General features: G+C 44.6%; 1 protein-coding gene across 3 annotated transcripts in view; it reads left to right on the top strand.

Annotated features, from left to right (window-relative positions):
* The first annotated feature begins 9,627 nt into the window (after positions 1 to 9,627).
* Positions 9,628 to 26,967, top strand: part of DGCR2 (DiGeorge syndrome critical region gene 2) — a 92,426-nt gene continuing 75,086 nt past the window's right edge. For all 3 annotated transcript variants that reach the window (XM_068242843.1, XM_068242858.1, XM_068242832.1), the window contains exon 1: positions 9,628 to 9,930. In XM_068242843.1, the coding sequence (XP_068098944.1) occupies positions 9,852 to 9,930 (79 nt within the window). In that variant the 5' untranslated portion in view covers positions 9,628 to 9,851. The remainder of the gene's footprint in view (positions 9,931 to 26,967) is intronic.

Raw genomic sequence — 26,967 nt, 5'->3', positions numbered from 1 at the left:
TGCGACTCACTCTTAATCTAGAGGGACTACATGTCCCAGCCACACCAGCCCCGCTCTGCGGTACCTCCGCAGCGGGGGTATGCGCGCTAACCGCCGCGTCCAACGCAACGGTTTCCCCGCGCTCCGCACCACCTTGCACGGAGACAGCCGCCTCATGCTGAGAGGAGGCGGCTGCCTCTCCGTGTGTGTGGCCACTGTGCGCGGAAAGAGCCGCCCGCCGCTGGCTCATGGCGGCGGCTCTTCCGCGCTTTCTCACAATAGATCATTTACATTTGGTAAGTAGTGATAAAGTTATTGGCGGATGAATGGGAGGAATGCTGAAAGGGGAAAATTGTTTCCGTCCTGAAGGTGAAAACACCTGTAGGCTGAAGTGGTTAATGTGCGTTACCAACTTTATTTTTTAGCATTGTGTTGTAATGCTGCGTTATGACTTTAACGTCGCATTACAACACCACGTTCCACTGTGAATGCGGCTTTAATGACTAACTGTACAAGATTTTTCTGCAAGCTTTTGAAAGATAGAGATACTGTAGCAAACCACGGAAGTGGTTAATGGCAGGATCCTCAATCTTAAGACAGTCAGTCATTGGGTGTCTGGGGTTCAAATTCAAAAAAGTGAGCAGAGCGACAAACAGCCAATCAGATTTCTTTCATTGATTTAAATGGGAAATTTTAAATTGCTACCATTTTCATATTATTGATATCAAAGTTTAAGTAATTTGGTCATTGGCTGCTTGAACTTTAAAGTTAGAAATAGTGGACAGAGCCACTAACAACCAATTAAATTTAATTAATTTATTTTCAATAAATAATTTAAAACTTCTCCTCTTGCCGTCCATCAGAATGTCACACAGTCTGTGCGACTGTTGTGTGCTTTCTCCTGCCAGTGGGCATGTCTTCATTCGCGTGCGCCTAGACAAACTACCTAGACAAACTGCAGAGTGCATAAAATATGGCAGTGCAAACGTTTCCATTAAAGTCAATGGCTAAAATCTTTGGATGTTGTTGGACTGCTGCCTTTTTAAACTCTGTGAACACCGATCACCCATTGACCAACTCATTAAAGTTTTGGAAGCCTGGTATTTAAAGTGTAAAAATTGCAACAGTTTTTATTTCTCAATTGAAAATCAGTGAGTGAAATTTTATTGAATTTGAATTGAGGTTGCTGGTGGCTCTGCCCACTTTTTCTAACCTGAAAGGACAAGCACCCAATGAATGACCAACTGTACAAACTTAGTGAAGGAAGACTGAGAGGGGCGGGGGAGAGGTGGAGATACGCGTCTGACAGACGCGTGTGGGGCAGGGCTGCGGCGGTTAGCCCTGCCCCAATGCGGAAGCGCTCCCCCGCTGTACGGAGGGGATTTGGGGGTGAAGGGACCCCCGTTAAGCCGCGGGATAGCGGCGTTTTAGCAGGGGCACACATGCCCCTACTAACTATGAGGTCTGAAGCGAGATTTATTCTCGCTTCAGACTCTCTTTAACCCCTTCCCCTCTGCTCGTATGCATATCTATGCCCCTGAAAACTTCACTTAACAACCAGGGGCATAAATATGAAAACTTGTGTATTTACCTCGCTGCACCGCTGCAATTTGTTCCTGTCACCATCCCTCCATTCTGTGATTGGTGAATGGGAACAGGTGTTCCCAAAGCCAATCAAGAAGACGTCGGTATTCATTCACAAAGTGAAAGTAAAGCAAATACACATAACACTGTTCACAGTACACAGGAATTAAGTGTGGGGGCATCCTGTGGCCAAAAAGTAAAAATGCACCCACATACACAGTTATATATAAAAATCAATACATTTTTATTAGTTTTCAACTCCTCTCACCCCTACCCCATAGTTACAAAATACCAGTAGCTTCCTAAAGATGCATATAACATTAAATAATTTTATGGCTGCAGGCCTAGAATGCGACATTTGGTTTAGACTGCCCCTAAGTAGTAGAGTGGGGTGGTTGTCCCAATCCCTAGGCTCTACTATGTGGCTGAGGTCTTGATTAGTTATAGATTGGCATAGGCACGCTGAACACAAGAGGTGGGTGGGCATGGAGGTGGAATTGTCTGGTGGATGTCTCATGGGGGCCCCCTGGTCTGCACGATTGCTAAGACTCAACTGCAGCGATAGTCACGCAGACCATCAGGACCCTGGCAAAGTATAGGGATCACCCACTGTTATCACCCTGGCCATCAACACTCTTTCCCATCCTTGACAATCCGAAATTTCCCATGGGCCTTAACCCCAGGAGTTATCACTCATGTTGTGTGGGCCAGCTGCCTTGTGTGAACCATTTCCTAGCTAACGGGGAATGGGCCCGCTGCTGACACTAAGGGAAACTCTAAATTCTCCTGCCTATCACCCTTGGAGCAGGACTCAATTCAAACACTTTCTCTTATCACAGGGCTCCAGAGCAGAGTTCAGCAGACTGCTTTCTCCACTTGAACAGTCCTGCTTGGGAGAAGGCCCCATTTGACGCACTGTATCACTTGAGTACTCCCTCTTAAATGACTCTGAAACCGTCTCATTAGCTTACAAGAAACTGTGGAAGAGGGATCTGGAGATTTCATTTAGAGATTCACAATGGAGAAGGCTCTTAACATTTCCTCACAAGTCACCAATCTCCTCTAAGACCCAAGAGGCGGGCTATAACATTTCCATGAGATGATATCTGACTCCTTCAAGACTTCATGCCACCTTTTTTTGCTGTGAAATGGGTACACTGCTACATGTTTTTTGGTCCTGCAGTAAACTTATCCAATTCTGGTTATATGTGAGAGATTTGATACAAGTGATGACAGACTTCCTCCCCTCCTCATTCCGCCGCCTTTTTTCTTCTTCATCATAACTTATGGTCCATCAAAAAATGTAAGAAGACCAGACATCTGACTAACGCAAAACACTGGTTCACACGACAGTTGGGGGAATCTCCCCATCAGAGAGACTATCCAACCTTGGCTGATGCTAACACGAGTGCTTCGGTGTATGATCCCATTTAGGGTCCAGAGACACCCTTAATCTTCAGCTTCTTGCTAAGGTGAATGCGCTGAATGAATGACCCTCATCCTATACTGTGTGGAGAGTTCTCTATGGTATTATGTTTTTAATAAGGGGTTTACTGTATTATAAAATTTTCGAGGGATTGCTTGGGGCTTAATGCAATTTTTTCCATATCATAGGTTAACTTGTTCATTGTTGGGTGGCACTGGTTCGCAGCCCTGTATTGTGTTTCTTTTATTGACATTTCTCTGACATTCTATGTAGATTATCAATTGTCTACTATCTCTTGGTGTTTCTATTACTGTAATTTTATGTTTTTGTTTGAAAATAAAAGAATCTTTAAAAATAAATAAAATCATTCTTAGCAAAAAGTACCACCCAAAGAAAGCATAATTTGTGAAAAAAAACATATATCGATAATTTTGGTGTGATAAGTAACGATAAAGTTATTGTTCTGGTTTAAGGGACCCATCCATATCATAAGGACTTTTTGTTCTTAGTAATTGCAGCCAGCTAAGATGGACCAGACATATTAAGCCTACCTTTGAGGTGATGAGTTAGATTCCCGGTCAGAAGATTGTTACGGAAAAAGAAGAAGACTGTACCAGGAAAAGTATTTATACTTTTAAACAATCCCACCCTCATGGGGCGCCCCCTGAAAACATTTTTTCCCCCGGACACTTGAATTGGAAAAGTTGAAACTATCGACACTCAAACAGCTCTGACGTTAAACTGACCAAACTTGGATCACATCATCATGGGGTCAACCTGAAAACTTCTGCCACAAAACTCGAAAAAGTGGGTGGAGCCACAAACAACCAGATTTTCCATATTGACTTCAATGAGAAAATTGTAAAAAAATGGCATTCTCCCAATATTAAAGTGAACCTCCAGACTAAAAATCGACTCATTAGCACTGAAAAGGCTTGGTGTTTCTTTAACAGTTTCACAGCATCACAACTTGTTTCTCTTATACAAGCCTCATTTTTAGCTGCACAGAAGAAATTTTTTTTCCCCTGATGCTGTGCAAAGCATGATGGGATTTCTGATGTTCTTCTTGTTCTGCTGTTTTGGTGCAATTTTTTTTTTACATTTTGAATTTGACATTTGAAGCCCAGCGCATGCAACTGGGAGGGGTTATCAGGACAAAGGACAGCTGGAACTGTGTCTTATGCTCCTTGTCACCTCCTTTCAACCAAAAAGATGGCTGCCCCCATGACAAAGATGGCAGCCCCCATGAATCACAAACATTTGCCTGTTCTTTTAAAACAGGGTGGGTAAAAAATTATATTACCTATCTATTCTAATTAACATAACTAATGTAACTTAATGACAGTATGTTTGTTCAGGCTGAAGTTCCCCTTTAAAGTCAGAGTCCCCAAATTTGGCACAATGGATCACTGAGGTAAACAAAATAGGAAAAGTGGGTGTAGCCTACAACAGATAATCAAAAATCAGCCATTTGTTTTAAATGGGGAAATTTAAATTGCCGCCAATGGCAGGGTCCTTGGCACAGGGTCCTTAACCACTTCACTATGAGGGTTTTTTCCACTTATGGACCAAAGCAATTTTCATCTTTCAGCCCGTTCCATTTCATTCACCAATAACTTCATTACTACTTATTACAACAAAATGTTCTATATCTTGCTACTTTCACCATTAATTAGGGTTTCCTTGAGTGGTACATTTTGCTAAGAATTATTTTATGCTAAATGAATTTTAACAGAAATAATAAGAAAAAAAAAGGAAAAAATTATTTCTCCATTTTCGGCCATTATAATTTTAAAATAATACATGCTGCTATAATTAAAACTCACGTATTTTTTTTGCCATACATATTAAAAAAGTTCAGTCCCTAAGGTAACTAAGTTTTTTTTTTAATGCAAAACTTTTATTTGGGTGTTTATGGGAGAGTGCGGGAGGTTAGGAGTTAATTTAAAATTGTGTGTAGGTCTTATTATTGAAGTAATTGTATGTAGGTGTAATTTTAATATTTGGCCAGAAGACGTCCTCACACATTTTCTTCCTGCCATGTAGTAAGCGAACAGTTGCACGTGTAATTCAGTTTTGTTACAATGACTGCAGGCATCTCATTGATGCAGGCAATCATTGACACAGGGACTTTGATACGGTGACCATACGTCCTGCATTACCCGGGAGAGGTCCCGGATTCGGGGTCCCCTGTCCCAGGCTGCATGAGGTCCCGGGAAACGTCCCGCTTTTAGCCTCGGGACTCTGGCCACCGTTCATTGCATGAACTGGCGGCGGCGTCTACTAGACGCCGTGCCAGTTCATAGCCCGCAGCCCCGCTCTAGCCTCCATAGTCTTCCGGGCAGGCAGAGCAGGGCTACGGGAAGTTGGCGTCCGAAGCCCTGTACTGGAGACTATTTGTCTCTCCAGTACAGGGCTTTGGGCGCCATCTTCCCGTAGCCCTGCTCTGCCTGTCAACGCGGGAGACTGCAGGAGGATCGTCACACCAGAGGCCGGCCGAGAGAGGAGACTTCTGTCAGGTGAGTAAATTTTTTTTTTGCTGAAATGTGGCCCAAATTGTGTTTATTTTCTGCTGAAATGTGGCCCAAATTGCATTTTCTGCTGAAATGTGGCCCAAATTGCGTGTTTTTTTGCTGAAATGTGGCCCAAATTGCGTGTATTTTCTGCTGAAATGTTGTCCGAATTGCGTTTGTTTTTTGCTGAAATGTGGCCCAAATTCCGTGTATTTTCTGCTGAAATGTTGCCCAAATTGCGTTTGTTTTCTGCTAAAATGTGGCCCGAATTGCGTTTTTCTGCTGAAATGTTGCCCAAATTGCATTTGTTTTTTGCTGAAATGTGGCCCAAATTGCGTTTGTTTTCTGCCGAAATGTTGCCCAAATTGCGGTCATTTTCTGCTAAAATGTGGCCCAAATTGCGTTTATTTTCTGCTGAAATGTGGCCCAAATTGCGTTTGGTTTTTGCTGAAATGTGGCCCTAATTGCGTTTGGTTTCTGCTGAAATGTTGCCCAAATTGCATTTGTTTTCTGCTAAAATGTGGCCCAAATTGCGTTTATTTTCTGCTGAAATGTGGCCCAAATTGTGTTTGGTTTTTGCTGGTATGTGGCCCAAATTGCATGTATTTTCTGCTGAAATGTTGTCCAAATTGCATTTATTTTCTGCTAAAATGTGGCCCAAATTGCGTTTATTTTCTGCTGAAATGTGGCCCAAATTGTGTTTGGTTTTTGCTGAAATGTGGCCCAAATTCCGTGTATTTTCTGCTGAAATGTTGCCCAAATTGCATTTGTTTTTTGCTGAAATGTGGCCCAAATTGCGTTTGTTTTCTGCCGAAATGTTGCCCAAATTGCGTTCGTTTTCTGCTAAAATGTGGCCCAAATTGCGTTTATTTTCTGCTGAAATGTTGCCCAAATTGCGTTTGTTTTTTGCTGAAATGTGGCCCAAATTGCGTTTGGTTTCTGCTGAAATGTTGCCCAAATTGCGTTTGTTTTCTGCTGAAATGTGGCCCAAATTGCGTTTATTTTCTGCTGAAATGTGGCCCAAATTGTGTTTGGTTTTTGCTGGTATGTGGCCCAAATTGCATGTATTTTCTGCTGAAATGTTGTCCAAATTGCATTTATTTTCTGCTAAAATGTTGCCCAAATTGCGTTTATTTTCTGCTGAAATGTGGCCCAAATTGCGTTTGTTTTCTGCTGAAATGTGGCCCAAATTGAGTTTGTTTTTTGCTGAAATGTGACCCAAATTGCGTTTGTTTTCTGGTGAAATGTTGCCCACATTGTGTTTATTTTCTGGTGTCTGGGGTAACTGTTGCGGCATTTATTATTTAATGGTCATAGTTGGCTATATTTGCTGCTCTGGGGCTACGGTTACGCTCCGCCCATACAATGTCATGGCCACACCCATTTTTACGTGTTACGCTCGCCGCAAACGCCCCCCACGAGGTGGAAAAGCTGAGGAAATCCACCTGCTGGCCAAGCAGCAGAAACCACGCGCGTACGTACAAAAAGGGCGCCCGGACAAAAAGGGCGCGGGGTGTAAACTCTAAATAATAATTAATCATTAATAGGGTTTATAAAAATAGTGTGCTATATTTCGTTTACAAATAAGGTTTAACAAAATTATAAATCATTAAATAATGTTTATGAAGTCAGAAATTGTGAAAACGTTATTCTTCCCTGTTTCTAAAGTTAAACTTATAATTACGTTTATGAAAAAAAGAATAATATATGTTTAATTGTTATAATTCTATATTATTGTGAATAACCTTCATTTAGGCCCAGTTCACACTTGCGGTGGCCCTCCGGAATCGCCGTGCCGGAGCCGCACCGCTTGCAGAACGGACGGAACAGACGCACGGCATAGCAATGAAAGCCTATGCGTCCGTTCACATGCGTCCGTTCTGCCGAACCGGAGCCGGACCGGATCCGGGCCGGATCCGGACTCCGTTCCAACATGCGCTATTTTTTCATCCGGCTCCTCTGGCAGCCGTATCCGGGGCGGAGCCGGACTGCACCATCCGGCCAATACAAACCAATGGGAACCGGAGAGCGCACAACACACTGGCTGAGAAATCCGGATGTTCTACCCCACTTCCTATGGGGATTGTTGCGGCGATATTGGATGGGGACACATGGGCAAGCATTTTGGAGTGGAGCAGCACAGCTGGATCCGGATCCGGAGATGTTGGCAGCATGTCGCAGGTGGAGGTGAGTGCTAAACAGCAGAGGGCCTGATTCCACAGGTCCCCCTTCTGCTGACCTCCCAGACCCCAACATTTTTTTTGTTTTTAACGTTACTTTTGCCAAACGGATCCGGATCGCATCCTGATGGACACCTGATGCAACCTGACCGGATCCGGATCGGATCCGGATCAGAACCGTACGGTTCCGATCCGGATCCGGTCCGGATCCGGTCAGGTCATCCGGTCCGTTTGGCAAACAACCGCAAGTGTGAACGGGGCCTAACGGTTTGTTCTTATAATAAAATCTGAAAATATTCTTTATAACGATGATATAAATATAACTACGTTCGTAATAAGTGTTGTAAAACATTAGTAATTATTACTAAAATTTTATGAAAACTTTACCTAAGCCTACTCTTACACAGAACCCTCCCTGTACCTATCCCTAACCCCTAGACCCCCCTGTTGGTGCCTAAACCTAAGACCCCCCTGTTGGTGCCTAAACCTAAGACCCCCCTGTTGGTGCTTAAACCTAAGACCCCCCTGTTGGTGCCTAAACCTAAGACCCCCCTGTTGGTGCCTAAACCTAAGACCCCCCTGTTGGTGCCTAAACCTAAGACCCCCCTGTTGGTGCCTAAACCTAAGACCCCCCTGTTGGTGCCTAAACCTAAGACCCCCCTGTTGGTGCCTAAACCTAAGACCCCCCCTGTTGGTGCCTAAGTAACCCTCCCTGTACCTACCCCTAACCCCTAGACCCCCCTGTTGGTGCCTAAACCTAAGACCCCCCTGGTGGTGCCTAAACCTAAGACCCCCCTTTATTATGTGGATAATGTTTTACTAATTGTGGATGCAAAAAATATTTTGCAATTTACGTTACGTACTGATCACTTTATTTTGTGAATAATAATGTTTTACAAACAGTATGGGATAAAACTTTAAATAATGTTTTAATTAGTTAAATAAGATAAATATGTTTAGTATTTTTATAAACGTTATTCGGCACGGGTGCATTTTATAAACGTAAATCACCACAAGCACACTTATAAATCATTAAAAATCTCCTGGCGCCAGTTGTAAACGTTATTTATGTCCTGCGCCCTTTTTTCCTGCTCGGCACCCATTAAACGCTATTTATTATGAGAGTGAATGGCGGCGCCCTTTTTGTCCACTAGCGGCATGCGCCCTTTTTTCCCGCTTCCAACCACGCTATCACTCCCAATAGAAGAATGTGCAAGTATTCACTGTGAGCAACAGCATGATTACTGCTGCTTGGATGTGGATTTCCTCAACTTTTCCACCTCACAGTCCGACACTGCGCATTTCCCCTCTTACGAATGGTGGTGAGAACGTGTACGGGGGCGAGCGGAGGCATATATGCCTACACCTCTGGGACGGAACAGTGTACCCCCAGGATTTAGATATACAGCAGCAGATGCAGCTAGTGGTTAAACTTGGGTCACAGTCAACTTTGGTCAACTTGAAAAATTCTGTCACATTTTAGGGACTGAAAAAAGTGGGCAGCTCCATGAACAACAAATCAGATTTTCCCTATTGACTTCAATGAGAATATTTAAAAAGCTGTCATTCTCAAGGTATTTGCAATAATTCAGCTTTGAGTGAGCAACTTTGGTTTGCCATTAGAAACTTGCATGAAGTGTAAAATCAGGATATCACACCATTAGAGACTAGGTGAATGATAAAGCTTGTATGGTGTAAGGCCAGGATGTATCCCTGGACCGTCTCGCTAGTGTTTGGCATGAAACCCATGCAAGCAGGCAATGTAATGATCGGTGTATAGATACACGGATTAGGGGGCATAAACGGCACTCCCGCTGCCTGCAGCGTCAGCCCGCCGCTTCTGTCACCGGAGACAAGCGGACAGGCTGGGGCTCGGCTGCCACATGTGACGCGCTGTGGACCCACCCATGGGGCGCTCCGATTGGATACGCTGCCTTCTGTTTGTTGTGAGGGGACGGAGGCCGCCATCTTGTTCCCGGACCTAGGAGCTGTGGTGCTGTGCCCGTTACCGAACAAGACGGGGGGACGAGGGCTCGCATGGAGGCTTAGCAGTCGTCTGCGTTGCACGGGTGGCGCTCTGCTAGCACTCGCATCTGCACACGTTACGCTCCCCTTCCACGGCGAGTGTCCGGATTTCGTGGCTCTGGCGGGAGGATGAACGGAGGATAAATGGTGCCCAAACCGGACAGCGGCACCTTCCTCCTCCTCTTTCTTCTGGTGTTGACCCTGACCGAGCCGCTGCGGCCAGGTGAGTGTGGAAGGGGTGCGGCCTGCTGGTGGGTGGGGGGAGCAAAAATGGCGTGCGGGATTCCAGGATACCGGCCGGGTGTGGGAGGGGAACGACAGCTCGGACTTGTGCGATGGAGGATGTGTGCTGCTGACTGTGCTGGGCCCGGATCACAGCCCGCCTGACAGATAGTGCTCCTGTAATTGCAGCCTGCTGCTGGGAGTAGAAGGTCGCACATTGCTATATCTGATGTCTGGCTGCCCTGTGTGCATGGAAGGCTTGCAGTCATCTCTGCATCTGCTCTCCATGGAAGGCTAGCTGTCATATTTCTCTGCTGCTGGCCTTATGCTGGGAATACACGGTTCGTTTTTGCCTTCGTTTAAACCTTCGATTCGTTCGGTAAACGAATCGAGTGTTGAAAACGTATGTGAAAATAGTCATAATCTCATTATAGTTTCGATTAATAGACCCCAAAAACGAACGACTAGTGATCGAACATGTTTGATATTATCTCTCTTTATCCATCTAATCGAGCCATTGGTAGGCTTGATGGCTGTTCAGATCGATTATATATTCGTTTATGCTAGTCCGTCCCTGTAAAAAGGGATTTTCGTTTCGTTTCTTTGCAGCCTTCGATCATTGGAAAAACGAAACCATCAGAATCGTAAAATAAAACGAAACCGTGGGTGGTGATATTAACCGTATGACCGATTATTTCGGGATCGAAAAGGACAAAAGGCACAATCGAAACGAAGGTTTAAACGAAGGCAAAAACGAACCGTGTATTCCCAGCATTAGTCAGTGTATTGTGGAAAAGCTGGCTGACATTTTCTGTGTACCTGACCTTTGCAGATGTCATCTGTAATTCAATTACTGTTCACAGATTAGTCTCGATATATAAAGGCAAGAACAAGTAAAGCTGAATCAGAACTTAGCACAGAGCTAGTCAAATTCAGGAGCTATGGTTTAGTTCAGTTTGAGTTAGGGCCCTTTTCCACTTGGAAGTGCAATCGGGCAACTTGGTATTTCTACTTGCCACAATTGCACCGTGCAGCCGGGAACGAAGTGCGATCGCAGTAAAGATCAGGCAGGCTTTGATTTGAGCAAATAAGAATTGCACTAATGGAAAATGAGCATCACAGTGGTGTTGCAATTGGGAAAACCGATTGCGCTTTGAAGCGGATCGCAGCAAGAGGAAAAGCACCATAATCAAGCTCTAAGCAATGATGGTCAGTGAGATGCTAGTTTTCAATATTTATGCAAGTTGCCTAAGGCTGTATGGACCAGTTCAGATGGGTGCTTGGGCACATCACATTTAGCTGATGCTAAATGTTTCTTTGCAAACAAGCAGAGAAACTATTTGCATCAGTTCTCATCGTCCGGTTTTGACCACAGGATCGAACATGGCCTTTGCGCAATGAAAAGCCGATACCGACGTTTAAAAAGTGCATTTCATTTAAATGGACAACGCTTGAGCTACGGACGTCAAGTGCCACGATTAAGGCCGGTTTAACCACTTAACGACCAGCTAACGCCGATAGGCGGCGCCTGGTCGTTAGTGGTATAGCATGGAAACCTTTCCATGCCAGTTCACGGAGGGTGTCTCCGTGAACAGTGTGCGAGCCGCTGATCGCGGCTCGCACACAATGTAAACACGCAGGGAAGAAATCCCCGCTGTTTACATCATACGGCGCTGCTGCGCAGCAGCGCCGTAAGTCAGATCGGCAATCCCCGGCCTCTGATTGGCCGGGGATCGCCGGCATATGATAGGCTGAAGCCCATCCCACAATGCGCCCCCCCCCCCCCCCCCCGCTACTCACCAATGGCCGGCGGCGATCAGACCCCCCCAGCAGGACATCCCCCTAGCGGGGAAAAAACGGGGGAAGTCTGATCGCCCTGGTGTAATCCTGATCGGTGCTGCGGGCTGTAGAGCCCACGCAGCACCGATCATTAGAAATGTGCCTGGTCCTTAAGTGGTTAAGGTCTGTGAGACCCGGCACTAAATGGGCCAATCAAAAGCAATAGAGATGAGCAGCGCTGGGTCCCTGGTTTTAATCCCGACCAGGGCACTAAATGCATGGAGTTTGTATGTTCTGTCAGTGTATGTGTGGGTTTCTTCAGGGCACTCCAGAGTCATATAAACATGTGAATTTGCTTCCTCCTAAAATTGCTGCTAGACTATAATGAACATATGATTACAGTAGTGATTTCCTGCCTTGTATACACCATGCAATTTCCTGCCAGATAGACAGGTCGAATAGAAATTTTCTGATATGATTTACGATCGTTTTTCTGAACGATTTTTGTATAAAAGTGATTGGATAATTTATCAGAAAAGCATTCGAAAATCAGATCAGACGTGTCGGAAATTATCTATTCGACCTTTCTATCTGACGGGAAATTGCATGGTGTGTACCAGGCATTAGTGACAAGACTATATAAACTCTGTGAAGTGCTGCGGAAGATGTCGGCACTATATAAATTCTTAATAATAAAGTTCAAAGTCTTAAAAACTATAGCTTTTTTTTTTATTGAATCTTTTCTGTTCTGTACTGATATTTTTCGGACATGCACTGGTTCCTAGGGTGCACACACCACTTTGCAGATTATATTCTCCTCTTTTCCTAATTGGTCGATGCAAGGGGCAGTCTGCATAATGTTTGAGTCATCAATCATTAGAGTATTATTTGAATGTTTATTAAACAAGCCTCCTAATGATACAGTACAATCTTGTTATAGTAAACTCCAAGGGGCCAGGAAAACTGGTTTACTATATCAGAAATTGTCCTAGAAATGGCCCAGCATGCCCTGGTACATTCTGTGCTGCAAAGGGCCAATTCTGTCCCCCCATTGGAGGTACAGTACAAGCACTTGCACATTTGGTGGACTACAAGGTTAAGTATACCTTAGGGCTGCGTAGCCAGGCTAGACAAGTTGCTGGTACAGTATCTAAGGATCCTTAAAAATTGCAGCCATCACGGATAGAGGCAGCCACTTGCTTTCTGTGAGTGACTCTGATACCTCTACGGGCAGGACTTGCAGGATGTGTCTTGTAAAACTTACTGCTCACACTTGAGCCAGTCATGAAACCTCTCTTAAGGGGCCCATACACCTAACGATTTTCCCGCTGATATACAGCCAATTCGATCACAGTGATCGAAACTGCTGTGAAATCGCCACACACACTGCTGACAGAACGATCGATTTCCGTCCGAAATCGATCGTTCCCGTCGACCCATCCGTGCGGAAGATTTTTCTCGGTCGCCGGCGGGTCGGGAGTGCGTCGTTAGTGGCGTTCAAATGCCCGACAACCGACGCAATACAGCGGTAATACATTACCTGCTCCAGCCGGCGCGAGTCCCCTGGTCTTCTTCTCCGCTTCGGGCTCCAGAGCTACACAGAACTTACTGTCCCGGCAGGAAGTTTAAACATTAGAGCGCCCTCTACTGTTTAAACTTCCCCTGGACAGGAAGTTCAGTAGCCGGAGCGGAGAAGAAAACAGCGGGGATTCGCGCTGGCCGGACAGGTAATGTATGCAGGGGCAGCAGCGGCAGCTCCACAGATTGTGATCGGTTTCAGGCTGAAATCGATTCACAATCTGTTTGCCGTAAAGGTGGCCATACGATCCCTCTCTGATCAGATTCGATCAGAGAGGGATCTATCTGTTGGTCGAATCTGATGGCAAATCGACCAGTGTATGGCCACCTTTAAAACTACAGCCAATCATGATAAGCCACTCACATCTGTAATGTGAGTGGCTTCGATACCACAGCTGGCTGGACTTAGTACTCTTCACTCTCCTTGCAGCGAGTCGGCCCTCCTTTTTCAGCGAGTAGGCCCCCTCTGATCTGCACTACAAGTGAAAGTAGCCTGTACTGCGCTCCAAACGCTACCAGGAGCGTCATCGCTAACAAGGGAAGAGATACCCGGGAGTGCGCACAATCCTGTGGGAGCACTGTGACAATACTTTTGTCAGTGATTGCAAAGTGGAAGTGGTAATATTGCATCCTCTTCTGTTTATGTTCTCATTATTCCTCATTTTCCCCAGGCAAATTATTTGTACGGTACTATATATCCGGTGCCATTCAACTTGTCTTACAAATTTTATCGGGTATCAACTCACCTGCAACCAGCCTGAATAGTGCAACCGACCAGGGGTTTCACACTGACATGACGCATGCTCCACCCACTGTTTACTATATCCAGAGTCAGCATCATGTAGGGGCCAAATTTTTTTTACTGTAACAGAAGTTTTATTATATCAGCGTTTACTATGTCAAGTGTGCTCCCATAGACTTATAATGGACATTGGCCGGGACCTGGAGAGGTACTTTACTATACCCAAATGTTTACTATACCAGAGTTTGTTATGAGATTATATTGTAATGGTATGTTTTTCAGAAATAATAAAGCTTTAAATGCACTGTTCCAAATTGCTGTGTTTTTTCAGAATTTGATACGCACTTTTTCTTCCCTAAAACTTGGGGGTTGGGTGCGTCTTGTATTCAGAATACAAGGTGCAGTAGTGTATATATTAGTGGTGCAGAGCGCACAAAGAAGCACTTACCACATCTAGCACTGTACTCCTCTCCCCTTCGCTTCCTTCCTGCTGATATACACGCACTCCTCTTCTCCTCCTGTAGCTACTGATGCAAACACTCGAGCATCGGGGTCACACATGACATGACGTTGGGACTGCCGCCGTGTAATACGCTGGCGTGTCCCGTTATGTGACGCCCTGTTGCCATGGAGACATGACACGAGAATCTGCGGTCAAGGTGAGTTTCAAATCCCCCGCCGCCTGCTTGCAACTCTGCAGTAGGGTTAGAATTTAAAGAATGCAGCATATAGCCCGGGTTGCTTAAAGTTTCCACTGCCTTAGACTCACCAGGCTTATTATTGTTTTTCCATGATTTTTGCCTTCTAAACGCAAGTGTATTTTAGTCTGAAAAATATGATTGCAGTTGGAAACCCAGCCTCCCCCTGCCATTCCCCCCCCCCCCCCCAGACATCAGGTGAGGCAGGATTGTGTTACAGGGTGGGACAGTTTCTAATTACAGAAGTATTGCTGTTTTTTTTTTTTTTTTCTGCCTGAATTTGATGCAGAAACGCATTTTTCAAAAATGATAAACAGTGGTGAAAAAGTAGCCAGGTAATAGTATTGTATTTTCTAACTATAATGATGTGGGTGCAATATGGACAAAGCTTGTTTTTTGGCAGGGTCATTCTTTTTCAGGGCTCCAGAGATCCAATTCCCCTCCCCAGATATTGACTTTTCAGTTGGCCCTATTTAGAAGATAATATAACAGGGGCTGATTCACACTGCAAGAGCTTTTTAAGCGCTGGCGATTTAAAAAAAATCTTGCTAATGCAATGCCATGGGGGATTTTTATAAAATCACATCCCTTAACTACTTTACGACCGCCTCACGCCAACGGGTGTGACTGCGGCGGCAGCCCCAGGACCGCCTAACGCCAATTGGCGTCAAGTCCTGGGGCTGCAGTTTCCCAGGGAACGGCCGCGTGCATGCGCGATTGTTCCCTGCTCGTTCACGGAGCGGAGTTCCGTGAATGGCCTGCTAGCTGCCGATCGCGGCTAGCAGGCTGCTTGTAAACATAAGGGGAAAGAAGTCCCCTTTATTTACAAGCGTACAGCGCTGTACCAGATCGGCGATCCCCGGCCTCTGTTTGGCCGGGGAGTGCCGTCCTCTCATAGGCTGATGCCTGTGGGAGGCGGAACAGGACGGATCGACGTCCACTTCCAATTTAGTCACCGGAGGGGAGGAGGGAAGGAGAAAGAGCCTCGTAGAGGCACAAGGAAAAAAAAAATAAAAATGCTGCAGCGATTGGACCCCTCTGGCGGGATGTCCCCTTAGGAACAAAAAAAGGAGGTGAGTCCGATCGCTGGGCTCCCAAGATGGGCTGTGCAGAAGGCTGAAAAGCCTGCACAGCCCAGCACAACATAAAATGGCCTGGTCTTTAGGGGGGGTTAGCGCTGTGGTCATCCAGTGGTTAAAGGAAACCTAAACTGAGAAAAAAAATGAGGTTCACTTACCTGGGCCTTCTACCAGCCCCATGCAGCCATCCTGTGCCCTCGCAGTCACTCATGGCTCTTCCGGTCCCCCGCTGCCAGCTAGTTTCGTTTTTGCTGACTGGGAGTCAGCCGGCCGTCATGCGTACCTTTTTACGCATTCCAGCTGGTGCAGGACGCTATCGCGGATATTAACAAATACATTTTACGCATTACGGGTGCAATGCGTAAAATTTTACGCATTGCACCCGTAACGAGTAAAAATATGTGTTAATGTCCATGATAGCTTCCTGCGTAAAAAGGTACGCATGGCGGCCGGTAGACTCCCAGTCGGCAAAAACGAAACTAGCTGGCAGCGGGGGACCGGAAGAGCCATGAGTGACTGCGAGGGCACAGGGTGGCTGCATAGGGCTGGTAGAAGCCCCAGGTAGGTGAAACTCATTTTTTTTTTTCCGTTTAGGTTTCCTTTAAGTGAGAACACACACATAATATTACATTAGCAAGAGCTTTTCAGATCACAAGCACTTAGAAAAAGCTTTTGCAGTGGGAACCAGCCCTCACAAAACATAACACCCAGTGGGTGTTTCTCTGTCCTGCTTTATTTAGAAAATATTCGTATGGGAATACAGGTCAGACAACACATGGCAGAATAGGTATACACTTATTCCTGAACTATAATAAAACAATTTTCTGATAATGGGCTGTAGGAATTTTGTCTGGCCAAACTGAAAGTAGTACTATCCTAGTTCTGTGAGCAGAGTTACATTTTAAAAGTTCTGTGTTGGCTTCTTAAAACAAGAAGCTAAATTGCAGGTCACCACTCCCAGCCTCTATATGACCTACAATTACCTCCTGTTTTATAAAAGCAGTACTATACTTGGCTGTGCTTTCAGTAGAGAGCATTGCAGGTTTTATCCCACTGCATAGGGTCCTGGTATTTCTCTTCTTATTGAGCTGTCACATATTTTTAGAACTGCTAACTATTTAAATTTACATGTGAGACAACAGTCAGGGCTCGTTTCCACTAGTGCGGCGTGCGTCTCGTAGACGCACGCCGGCACTGAGCGGGTGGGCGGGATCGCAGGCGATTCCCATCAGCCGTGCCATGCACGGCTATGGGAATCGCAGCCTCCGCCGCGAATTCTGTAGGGGTTTCCGGCCGAATCGCTACTGCAAGCGATTCGGCCGGCGGCGCCGTTGTCCCCTATGGCAGAGTTTCCCCGCGCGATTTGCCTGCGGGGAAACTCTGCGGATTCGCGGCCGTTTCCGCGAGAGTGGAAACGGGCCCTTATTCGTACCTGTCTATGGCAGCTGATTTAAAAAGTGAGTTAAGGACTAATTCACACAACAAGAGCTCTTCTAAGCGCTTTGTGATTTTATCCTTTTCCCTGCCAGCCGATTTGTCCTAAACGCAAAGATCTACTGCCAAGCAGTTTGTAGACATTTTGCACTCATTAGGTTTACTTAGGATTTTTGACAAGAAAACCTACATGAAACAGGACATATTATATATTGTTTTTTTTTCCATAATGTATTTAGGCTTGAACACTGAAACAACATTTTTTTTTTAATTTTTTTTCTGGAGATATAACAAAATTGTGAGTGAAATCTGTAAAAAAAAAAAAAAAAAAAAAAGGTAAATAGAAGAATATTTACATATACTGACAAAATATTACTGTTTGTAAAGGCCCTGATTCTGCTGAAGCCAACGATACAAGGTATGTATTGGTATCCCATTTTTCCTGCCCTGGAATAGGTGCGCCAGTAGAGGTAGCCTGGAATAGGTGATACCTATACTGGCTAAATATAGATGCAGCCATTATAGGTAGCCAGGAATAGATGACCCCAGTATAGGTCGGAGCAGTGCTTTTTGGCACTGCTAGATTTGGGCGCAGCCAGCGCCGCCATAGACTATAATAGGAATCAGTCTATAGCGGCGCTCAGTGAGTAACGTCAGCGCCGTCAGAAGACGGAGCAGAGGTTGCTTAAAAATCACAATAATTCGGCCTCCAGAAATAGCTGGAAGCCGAATTATTTCATTCCCCCTCCAGCAATAGCTGGAAGACGAATTATTTCATTCCCCACCATCCATGGCGACCTGGAGGCGGAATAGTAATTTAAACGGCCCAGACTTGTGCAGAAGCAGGATCAGCCATATGCCGGCTGTATCCTGCGCCCAAGTCTACCGGCGCCGATTTCAAATGTACTCGTATAGGTAGCCAGTTATAGGTGCAGCCAGTATAGGTAGCCAGGAATAGGTACCCCAGTTTAGGAAGCAGGTATAGGTGCCACTGTGGGGAGGGGGGCTGACATCATCCTACCTCCCTCCTGTGGCCCCCTGTATGGCTGGAGCACATTTGTCAGTGTGATCGCTGGCTCCATGCGGTGTCCCCTTTGGCAGCAAGCTCCTCTACCGATCTCTGTATAGTAATCATGCGTCATATGAGAAGTAGAGAGGAGAGAGTGCTGAGTGCTTCCGGGTAGGGACCCGGACATGGAGCGAGCCATCGATGAGTAATTAAACACTGCACCGCTTATCCAGCCATACAGGGAGGCAGAGGGGAGCCCATGTGAAGGGAGAAATGATGTCGACCCCAAAACACCCCACTTCACCCCCCGCTGTATCCCGGCGGACAAATTGCCAGTTAAAGAGACACTGAAGCGAAAAAAAAAATGATATTATGATTTGTATGTGTAGCACAGCTAAGAAATAAAACATTGAGATCAGATACATCAGTGTAATTGTTTCCAGTACAGGAAGAGTTGAGAAACTCCAGTTGTTATCTCTATGCAAACAAGCCATTAAGCTGTTCGAGAGGGCTGTTATCTGACTTTTATTATCTCAACTGCTCCTGGACTATTTACTTTTCCTCTACTAGAGGAGAGGTCATTAGTTCACAGACTGCTCTGAAAGACTCATTTTGAATGCTGAGTGTTGTGTAATGTGCACATATTATAGAATGGTGCAATGTTAGAAGAAACACTATATACCTGAAAATAAAAGATGAGAATATTTTCTTTGCTGCTAATCTTCTAGTAATTATTCATAGTACACAACCAATTCACTATATCATATATATTTTTTTCGCTTCAGTGTCTCTTTAATGTATTATCGTTATTTGCAGTTTAAGCACTTCCCTACCAAAATGTACCTAGTACGTGCTTGGCAGGGGAAGGGTTAAACACTCTTGCTAATGTTATCCTATGTGAGTGTTCACACTGGAGTGATGTGATTTCGTTCAAATTCCCCTTATAGCACTGCATTAGCAAGGGCTTTAAAAAAACTGTTCTCTTGTAGTGTAAATCGGCCCTAAAAGCAGTCTTCATCTCTAAAGGCCAGTCCATTCCAGCCAGGGTCTCACTTTCTTCTATGTGCAGTGACACACAGCTGGCATACAATGTAGCTGAGGTATGTTTGTGTACTTATGCTACACAGAAGCACTGCATCTTTGTGGATATGCAGAGCCCCCTGTCACCATATTTAAAAAAAAAATCATTGCTGCAAACAACTACAGAGGACTGCGGGTTATCTAGTTGTAGGGCCAGTTTAAATTGTGTCTCTACCAGCGCTGTGCGTTGTATTTGAATGCAATATGGGTGACATAGTGGATGGCACTTTTGCCTTGCAGTGCTGGGTGCCTGGTTTGAATCCCAGCCAGGGCACTATCTGCCAGGAGTTTGTATGTTCTCCCTGTGTCTGTGTGGGCTTACTCCAGGCACTCCAGCTTCATCCCACATCCCAAAAACATACAGATAAGTAATTTGGCTTACCCCCTAAAATTGACCCTAGTCTATGATTATATGACTATGGTAGAGATTATATTGTGTGCCCCTCTGATGCACAGTTATGTGACAAGACGTTATGCTCTATACAGCGCTGTGGAAGATTTTGGCGCTCTAAAAATAGTTCAGCCAACAGTTGTAATGTGTGGCCTGCATTTTTGGCAAATGCAGAAAATGGACAGCACGCCGGACAACAATTTAGATGTGATTTGTCCACCATGGAGTAAACAATTGTTTTGTGGTCATATAGTGTTCCCCTTTGTCAAGGCATAGTTCATTGTCCTGGCCAAGATTGGAGCTGTGTATTAGGCAGGGTTCACACTTATTAAGTAGTTTCCAAAAGATGTTCAGGCACATCACATCATATGGAGGTATAAAACACAATATTTATTTGCTTCAGTTAAAAATGACATGCGTGTAATCCTCAGTTAGGACAGCACAAATTGTAACATAACTACATGGCCAAATGCCATGATCATTCTGCCAACTGCACATGATGGGTGTTGCCATTTTCATAACCTATAGAGGGCATTGGAGGTGTGGGTTTTTTTCATTTGTCTTGGAAAAAGCCCCAATTGCAGGGTGAAATGTTGACCTCCGCTGCACCTCCTAAGGATCCATCCTAGTGTATTCCTAAATGGTTATGTTGGAATTTGGTGTGTCCTAACTGAGGATTTATGTCATTTTTAACTAAAGCAAATGAATATTGAGTTGTATACTGCCATATGATGTGATGCGCCTGAGCCTATTCGGAAACTGCATCTTCAGCTTGCTTTAGTTGCAGGACCATTGAGCGGTTGTCTACCTCAGGACAGAACACCAATGCTGTCATGTGAGTAGCGCTGTGACATTTTCTGTGCAGATACTTTCACACTTATTAAAGGGGCACTATGGCGAAAAATTGTAAAATTTAAAATGTGTAAACATAAACAAATAAGTACATTTTTCCAGAGTAAAATGAGCCATAAATTACCTTTTTCCTATGTTGCTTTCACTTACAGTAGGCTGTAGAAATCTGACAGAAGTGACAGGTTTTGGAATAGTCCATCTCTTCATAGGGGATTCTCAGGGATTTATTTTCAAAAGCACTTAGTGAATGGCAGTTGCTCTGTCCAACTGCCAAAACACTGTATAGCGAGCAGGGAAGCTGGCCAGCATCATTGTTTAAATCCTTTTTAGGGAATATCTTTATAAAGAATAAAAGCCTTGCTGAGAATCCCCTATGAAGAGATGGACTAGTCCAAAACCTGTCATTTCTGTCAGATTTCTACTACCTACTGTAAGTGAGAGCAACTTAGGAGAAAAATAATTTGACTCATTTTACTCTGGGAAAAAAAACATTTTTTTGCCATAGTGCCCCTTTAAGATTTGCATGCATATTGGAAATGTGCGAAAATGTGTTTGCCGCATATCTAATAAAGGTCAATAGATAATTGAACTTATGCTAAAATTTGCTAAATTTCTTTTGAGTTTTTGCATGCATGAAAAAAAGTACATTTTGCAGAATAAATTCGCACATTGCATGCAAAGTCCCATAGACTCATTAGAAAAAAAAAAAGACTCAAGAAAATTGAAATTCACATACAAACGTGAAGTTTAACGCAAAAAAAGGGTTCAGTTTTTTTTCTACAAAGTTAAGTGTGAACTTCATCTCATGTTTCGGTTGTGGCAGCACCCTACAGGTATGCTTTGAAGTATGATTCACTGCCACTGTAAATGTGCACATTTGTGGTAAGCGCAGAGCAAGCTTTCTTCTGATAAAAACCGCCACATCACTGATGTGCCGATGTGACTGTACCATCGAAATATAATTGCATTGCGATGTGATTATATTGTGCGTTGCGGCGGAATGCAACTGATGCAGTGTTAAAGGAGCCTTAGAGCTTGTATTGTATTTTATTTTTAGAGCTTGTATTGTATTTCATTTTTTTTTCTTTTGTTTATAATGGAAGACTACATTGGTTTAAAGGTTGGCAAACATTACACAATTGTTTAATTGATGTTTGTTTAAATCAATCAAAAAACTAATGGAAGTCTAAAAACTGTAAAGCTTGCGGCTTTGATATGGAGAGAAATATCAGATGGGATCTCTGCCGAGATCTGATCTAATACCTAATGGGACACTGTGGTAAGGTTGTAAATGATTAGTATCCGGTAGATAATTGACCTGAAATAAGATAGATATGGAAGCTGCCATTTATTTTAAACAATGCGAATTGCCTGGCTGTCCTGCCGATGATCTGCCCCAAATACTCTTAAAGAGAACCTGAACTGAAAATTGAAATTCAAAATAAACATACACACATCATGCTTACCTCCAGTGTAGTCCCCTCATCAATACCTTTCTCCACTCCCGCGTCCTGTTTGTCCACTGTGATCCATGGAATTCTCCATCCTCCATATTGAAAATGACCATTACCCCAGAACAGCTTCCAGGTCAGCACACTGTTAAACTATAATATCGCCCACTTGAGCCATAGGGAAACATGGATATTTCCTTGCACATTCAGTTGTAACTGACAGCTGCTGATATATAACTGACAGCAACTGGTATATTTCAGTTCTGACAAAATATTGTCAGAACTGGAAAGGATCACTGAGGCTGCTTTCACAGTGGGACGTTACAGGCGCACGTTAGATAAGCCTGTAACGCACTCCCACCGCACAGCAATGAAAAATCAGTGGGTTGTTCACAGTGCCCACGTTGCGTTACACAGTAACGCTTCACGTCAAGACAACGTACTGCATGCAGTACTTTATACGCGGCTAAGCCGCGTTAGACTGTTTGCACATGCTCAGTACGGGTGTTTTTTTTTATTTTAGGGGCGGAGAGGAGACGGGGAGAGGCCGCTACGTAGCCAGGCACATGGCTACTTGCCATTCACTGCACTTGCAGTGTTTACTCTTTGGAGCGGCCGCTGATTGGCTGGCAGGACCACGTGATGCGGAGAGCTCCGCCCACATTGTCTCCGCAGCGCCTCCGACGGAGCGGGCGCACCAAGAGCTGCTTGTAACTCGGCTCCTGGTAGCGTCCTGCTCTAACACCACCAGGCGTTGCGTTAGGGGCACGTTATGTGCCCTATAACGTCCCCTAAACGCAACGTCCTGGTGTGCAAGTAGCCTGAAAGAAGAAAATGGTGAGCTTCTGAGAGGAACTGACAGGGAGGTAAGTATTTAATATTCATTTGCAGCTACATCATGTGTTAATTTTAAATAATTTTACTCAGTTCAGGTTCCCTTTAAGGTGCCCATACATCAGATGTATGAGCAGATCAAGAGACAGATCTCTGATCGGAGAGAGATCGGTTGTCTGCCCATACACTGCAGGCTTTCCCTATCAATTTCAGCATGAAATCTCTCCAGGCCCAGCCCACCTATGACACCAAGTATGACGTCTTCCTTTAGGTGGTGGAAGTCTGGGGGCAGCGCCTGCCTGGCCTTGGGGGCGCCATGAGAACAGTGAGGGGGTAGAAGCCAGGAAGGGGAGGCAGTGGGCACAGCGATGGGGAGGGTGTGGCAGCGGGCGGGGGAAGAATTACTCACCTCCTCCTTCCACATTCCAGGCATCAGTAAGTTGCGTGCGTGCCACAGTTCTCCTCAGTCTTCAATGCCGCCCACTAGTGCTGCTCAGCCTGCCGGCGCTTGGGACATGGAAGGAAGAGGTGAGTAATTATTCTGCCGCTGCTACCACGCTGATATACTATCTGGAGGGGAAGTGTGGACTGGGTAGACCAAGATGAGGGGAGTGTCCGACCCCGCCCCCCCCATCCCCACCGCTGTGCCCGTGGCTCGGCTCCCCTTTCAGGCTACCTATACTGGGGCAACTATACTACCTATATTGGGGCAACATAATCTGGAGGCGTTTCTCCCAACATACACGTAATCTGACAGCATTTCAACCAAAATACATGTAATCTGACAGATTTTCACCCAAAATACACATACTCTGGCAGCGGTTTCCCTCCAAGTGAGTTTAGTTAAATGCTGAAAAGGACCGATTGCAACTAATAAAGCAGGTTTTATTTTATTTTTTTGTCATTGGGAATGGAATTTTCCGGCTTGGTAATACATAGAAGATAAAAGTATTGGTGCTTCAACCACATTTTCCAGCACACACATTAATGTGCAGATTGCTGCTTAATGCATTAGTGCTGTCCATAAATCTGTGCTCCCAGGATTCAGCTTGGTCTTGAGAGTATAAATTTATTGAGAGCACTTCTGCATTAAGCAGCAATCTGCACATTGATGTGTGCTGGAAAATGTGGTTGAAAAACGACTACTTATGTATTCCAAGTCTGAAAATTCCATTCCCAATGCCTGGAGCCTCGAGTACAGTGTAAGGGTTCACATGGACAATTTGTGGGCGTTAAATGGTGTGTTTTGGGCGACGGCCAAAGTGATATTTTTAGGGTTCGAGCGCCGCCCCATGCAAGTGAATAGGAGCATTTAGTACAAGCTTTTGCAGTTTTTTTTTTATAAAAGCCTGTCAGTACATCCTCATGTCTCGTCTCAAAAGCAACATGCAGCTTATAGAAGTCGTTTGCTGTTGCTGACATTTGAATGCCAGGAAAAGCCACTGAAAGCCCGGATTTCCGTTTCCTGCAGACACAAATCCTAGTCATTTCCTGCAAAAGCCCAAAAAATGCAACGCTCTCAAACTATATGCATTGAAAGCCTTCAAAAGACATTAAAAGCTTGGCTGTTAGACACTGGCGTTCTTGAGAAAAAAAAGATGGCGTTTGAACGAGACGCTGAGCAGAAGTTTGGCTGAAGTCCCGTGTGAACCAGCCCTAAGAAAAAGCTCTGAGACCAGTTAAAAAAAAAAAGTTTTTTTCTTTTTTTCCAAGCCAGAGTCTCCACACCACTCTTCCTTTCTGGTAATGATCTCCGTCTCCCTGATCGTTGACTTCTGGAGTCCTCAGGCTGCTTGCTACCCTCTCCCGCTTGCACCACTGTCTGAGGGGACTCAGAGGCTCCGACTCACAGTCTGAGTTTTCTCAGTCACGCTCAGGTGAGCTCTGCCGCACATGCATCCACTCCCGGGCTGACTGACAGAGGTGGGGCAAAGAAAGGAGGTGGGGTTAGCTGGTGAGAAAAAATGGGGAGGGAGTGTGTGGCCTGAGTGGGACTGAAAGGCTTGGTACTGGCTGCCACATTCAGCCGAGGGGCGGGAGTAACTCTGCAACAAGTGTAAGTGAAAATAGGCCCAGTACGCATGCACGGAATGCCATGCATAGATCTACTGTACTTTTCTCAGATGCAGCCAAAGTCATTACGGAAATCACGGACACTAAAATTTACCTGTATATTTACGGATAATCCGTAAATATACAGACTGTTATAACACTGTTACTGTTATAACACTGGCGTGTGTTCGAGCCTATGGGCGCTGAACAAGCTTGCAAATTTGGTGTTCTCACTAAAGTCTAACTTCATAAGCTGCATGCTTGTTTCAGGTGTGTGATTCAGACTCTACTGCAGCCTAGGAGATCAGTAGGAGACCAGGCAACTAGTATTGTTTAAAAGGAAAGAAATTACCGACACTTCAGATATATAATTCACTTACAACAATTCTGTTGCTGAGCCATCGCATACTTAAAGGCAAACTCTGGATGCTTTAAAGCGGAGCCGAGATGAAAAACTAACTATAACAAGTAACTTGTCTATATATCTTATCTAAAGTTTAGATAGTTTACACAGCAAATCTAGCTGCAAACAGCTTTAATAGAATAAGAATATTTCTTCCTGTGATACAATGACAGCAGCCATGTTGTTTGTAAACATTATACAGAGGCAGGCTTATCTGCATCTTGAGCAAAGAAAACGAATCTCCTCTCCTCCTCCCTCCTCCCCTCTGCCTCTGAAATCTCTGGCTAGTAATACCTCCCCCTCCTCCTCAGACTGAGCTCCCATGAGCCCTTGCTACTGCCCGAAAGTGCCTTGGCTCTCTGAAAACCTGTGGGAGTGGCTTATTTAGTTTATAGGGAATTCGAGCATTAAAACAAAAACAAAAAAGTATTTGGCTTGAGGAATGCCCTATAAACAATAGGAAAGGAACACAATTATGCAATGAGTAAAAGTTCATCTTGGATCCACTTTAATAGAAGGATCCCTCTAATTGTATAAGTCATTTAAGTTAATTTTGTTTTGTTCACCTGCCTATATAATCTGTTGGAAGATTGATAAAACTGGCTTTTCAGCTGATGTGTAGGGATGAGTGGAAGATTTTCTTAATGTGTAAATCTGCAATGACCCAGTATGGTAAGTGGAAGCCATTCTAGCAAATGTAATCTACTGGCTACAGATCTATTAGCTGAAAGTTAATCAGGTGCCAGTTAATCACTGGCCTTCAGTTGCAAGCATGGCTTCCACTTCATGGGTCAATGGAGATGTATATGTTGGAACTTTCTCTTTCTGTTTACATGAACTTTCAGACAGTGTTTTTATGTCTTCTGTGCTAACAATGATGAACAGTTTTGTACTGCTGTACTAGAGCATGGACATTTTGTTTTTAAAAGACAACTCTTTTTCTTTACCGGTCTATGGGCTGGTTCAGACGGGCGTTTTTGTGGCGTTTAACGCAGCGTTTCAGACACAGCGTTTTTTGGGATCTACTGCCATCCCATGCAAGTGAATGGGAGCGTTTAGAGCTGGCTTTTGCAGGCTTTCATGAAAGCCTGGCAGTAGATCCCAGCGTTGCGTCTAGTCTCAAAAGCAACATGCTGCTTTCAGAGGCAGTAAACGCGAGGAAACAATAGCAGAGACCAGAACTGCTAGCCTTGAACGCTTTTCAAAAGCCTTCAAAAGCTAGCTTTTAAACGCTGGCGTTTGAACGCAATGCCAAGCAAAAGCTCAGCAGACGCCCGTGTGAACCAGCCCTATCACTCAACTTCCTTCAAATAATTCAAGTGGGGGCAGCTGACTGGAGAGGGCGTTTGAGAGATGTTTACATTTTTTGCAGCAGATTTGTTTTGAAGGACTGATTTTTTTTCTTTTCTTTGAAAGGCATAACTTACTGTACAGTTTTCTTCCATTTTCAGTTGCTTGTGCAAAGTATTTAGGACTAATGTTCATGAATTATGAGACAGCCACATTATTAAGAAAGGCACCGAATTTTAATCTGGCTTACTTTGACAGTGCCTGTACCATTGTACTATTTATTCTGACTATACTAATGCTAGATACACACCATTACATTTCCAGGCAGTTCGATGGGTCGAAACAATTATTTTCGACATGTCTAAT

Source organism: Hyperolius riggenbachi, chromosome 1 (assembly GCF_040937935.1).
Source record: "Hyperolius riggenbachi isolate aHypRig1 chromosome 1, aHypRig1.pri, whole genome shotgun sequence".
NCBI lineage: Eukaryota > Metazoa > Chordata > Amphibia > Anura > Hyperoliidae > Hyperolius > Hyperolius riggenbachi.
This window is presented reverse-complemented; position numbering and strand designations above follow the sequence as displayed.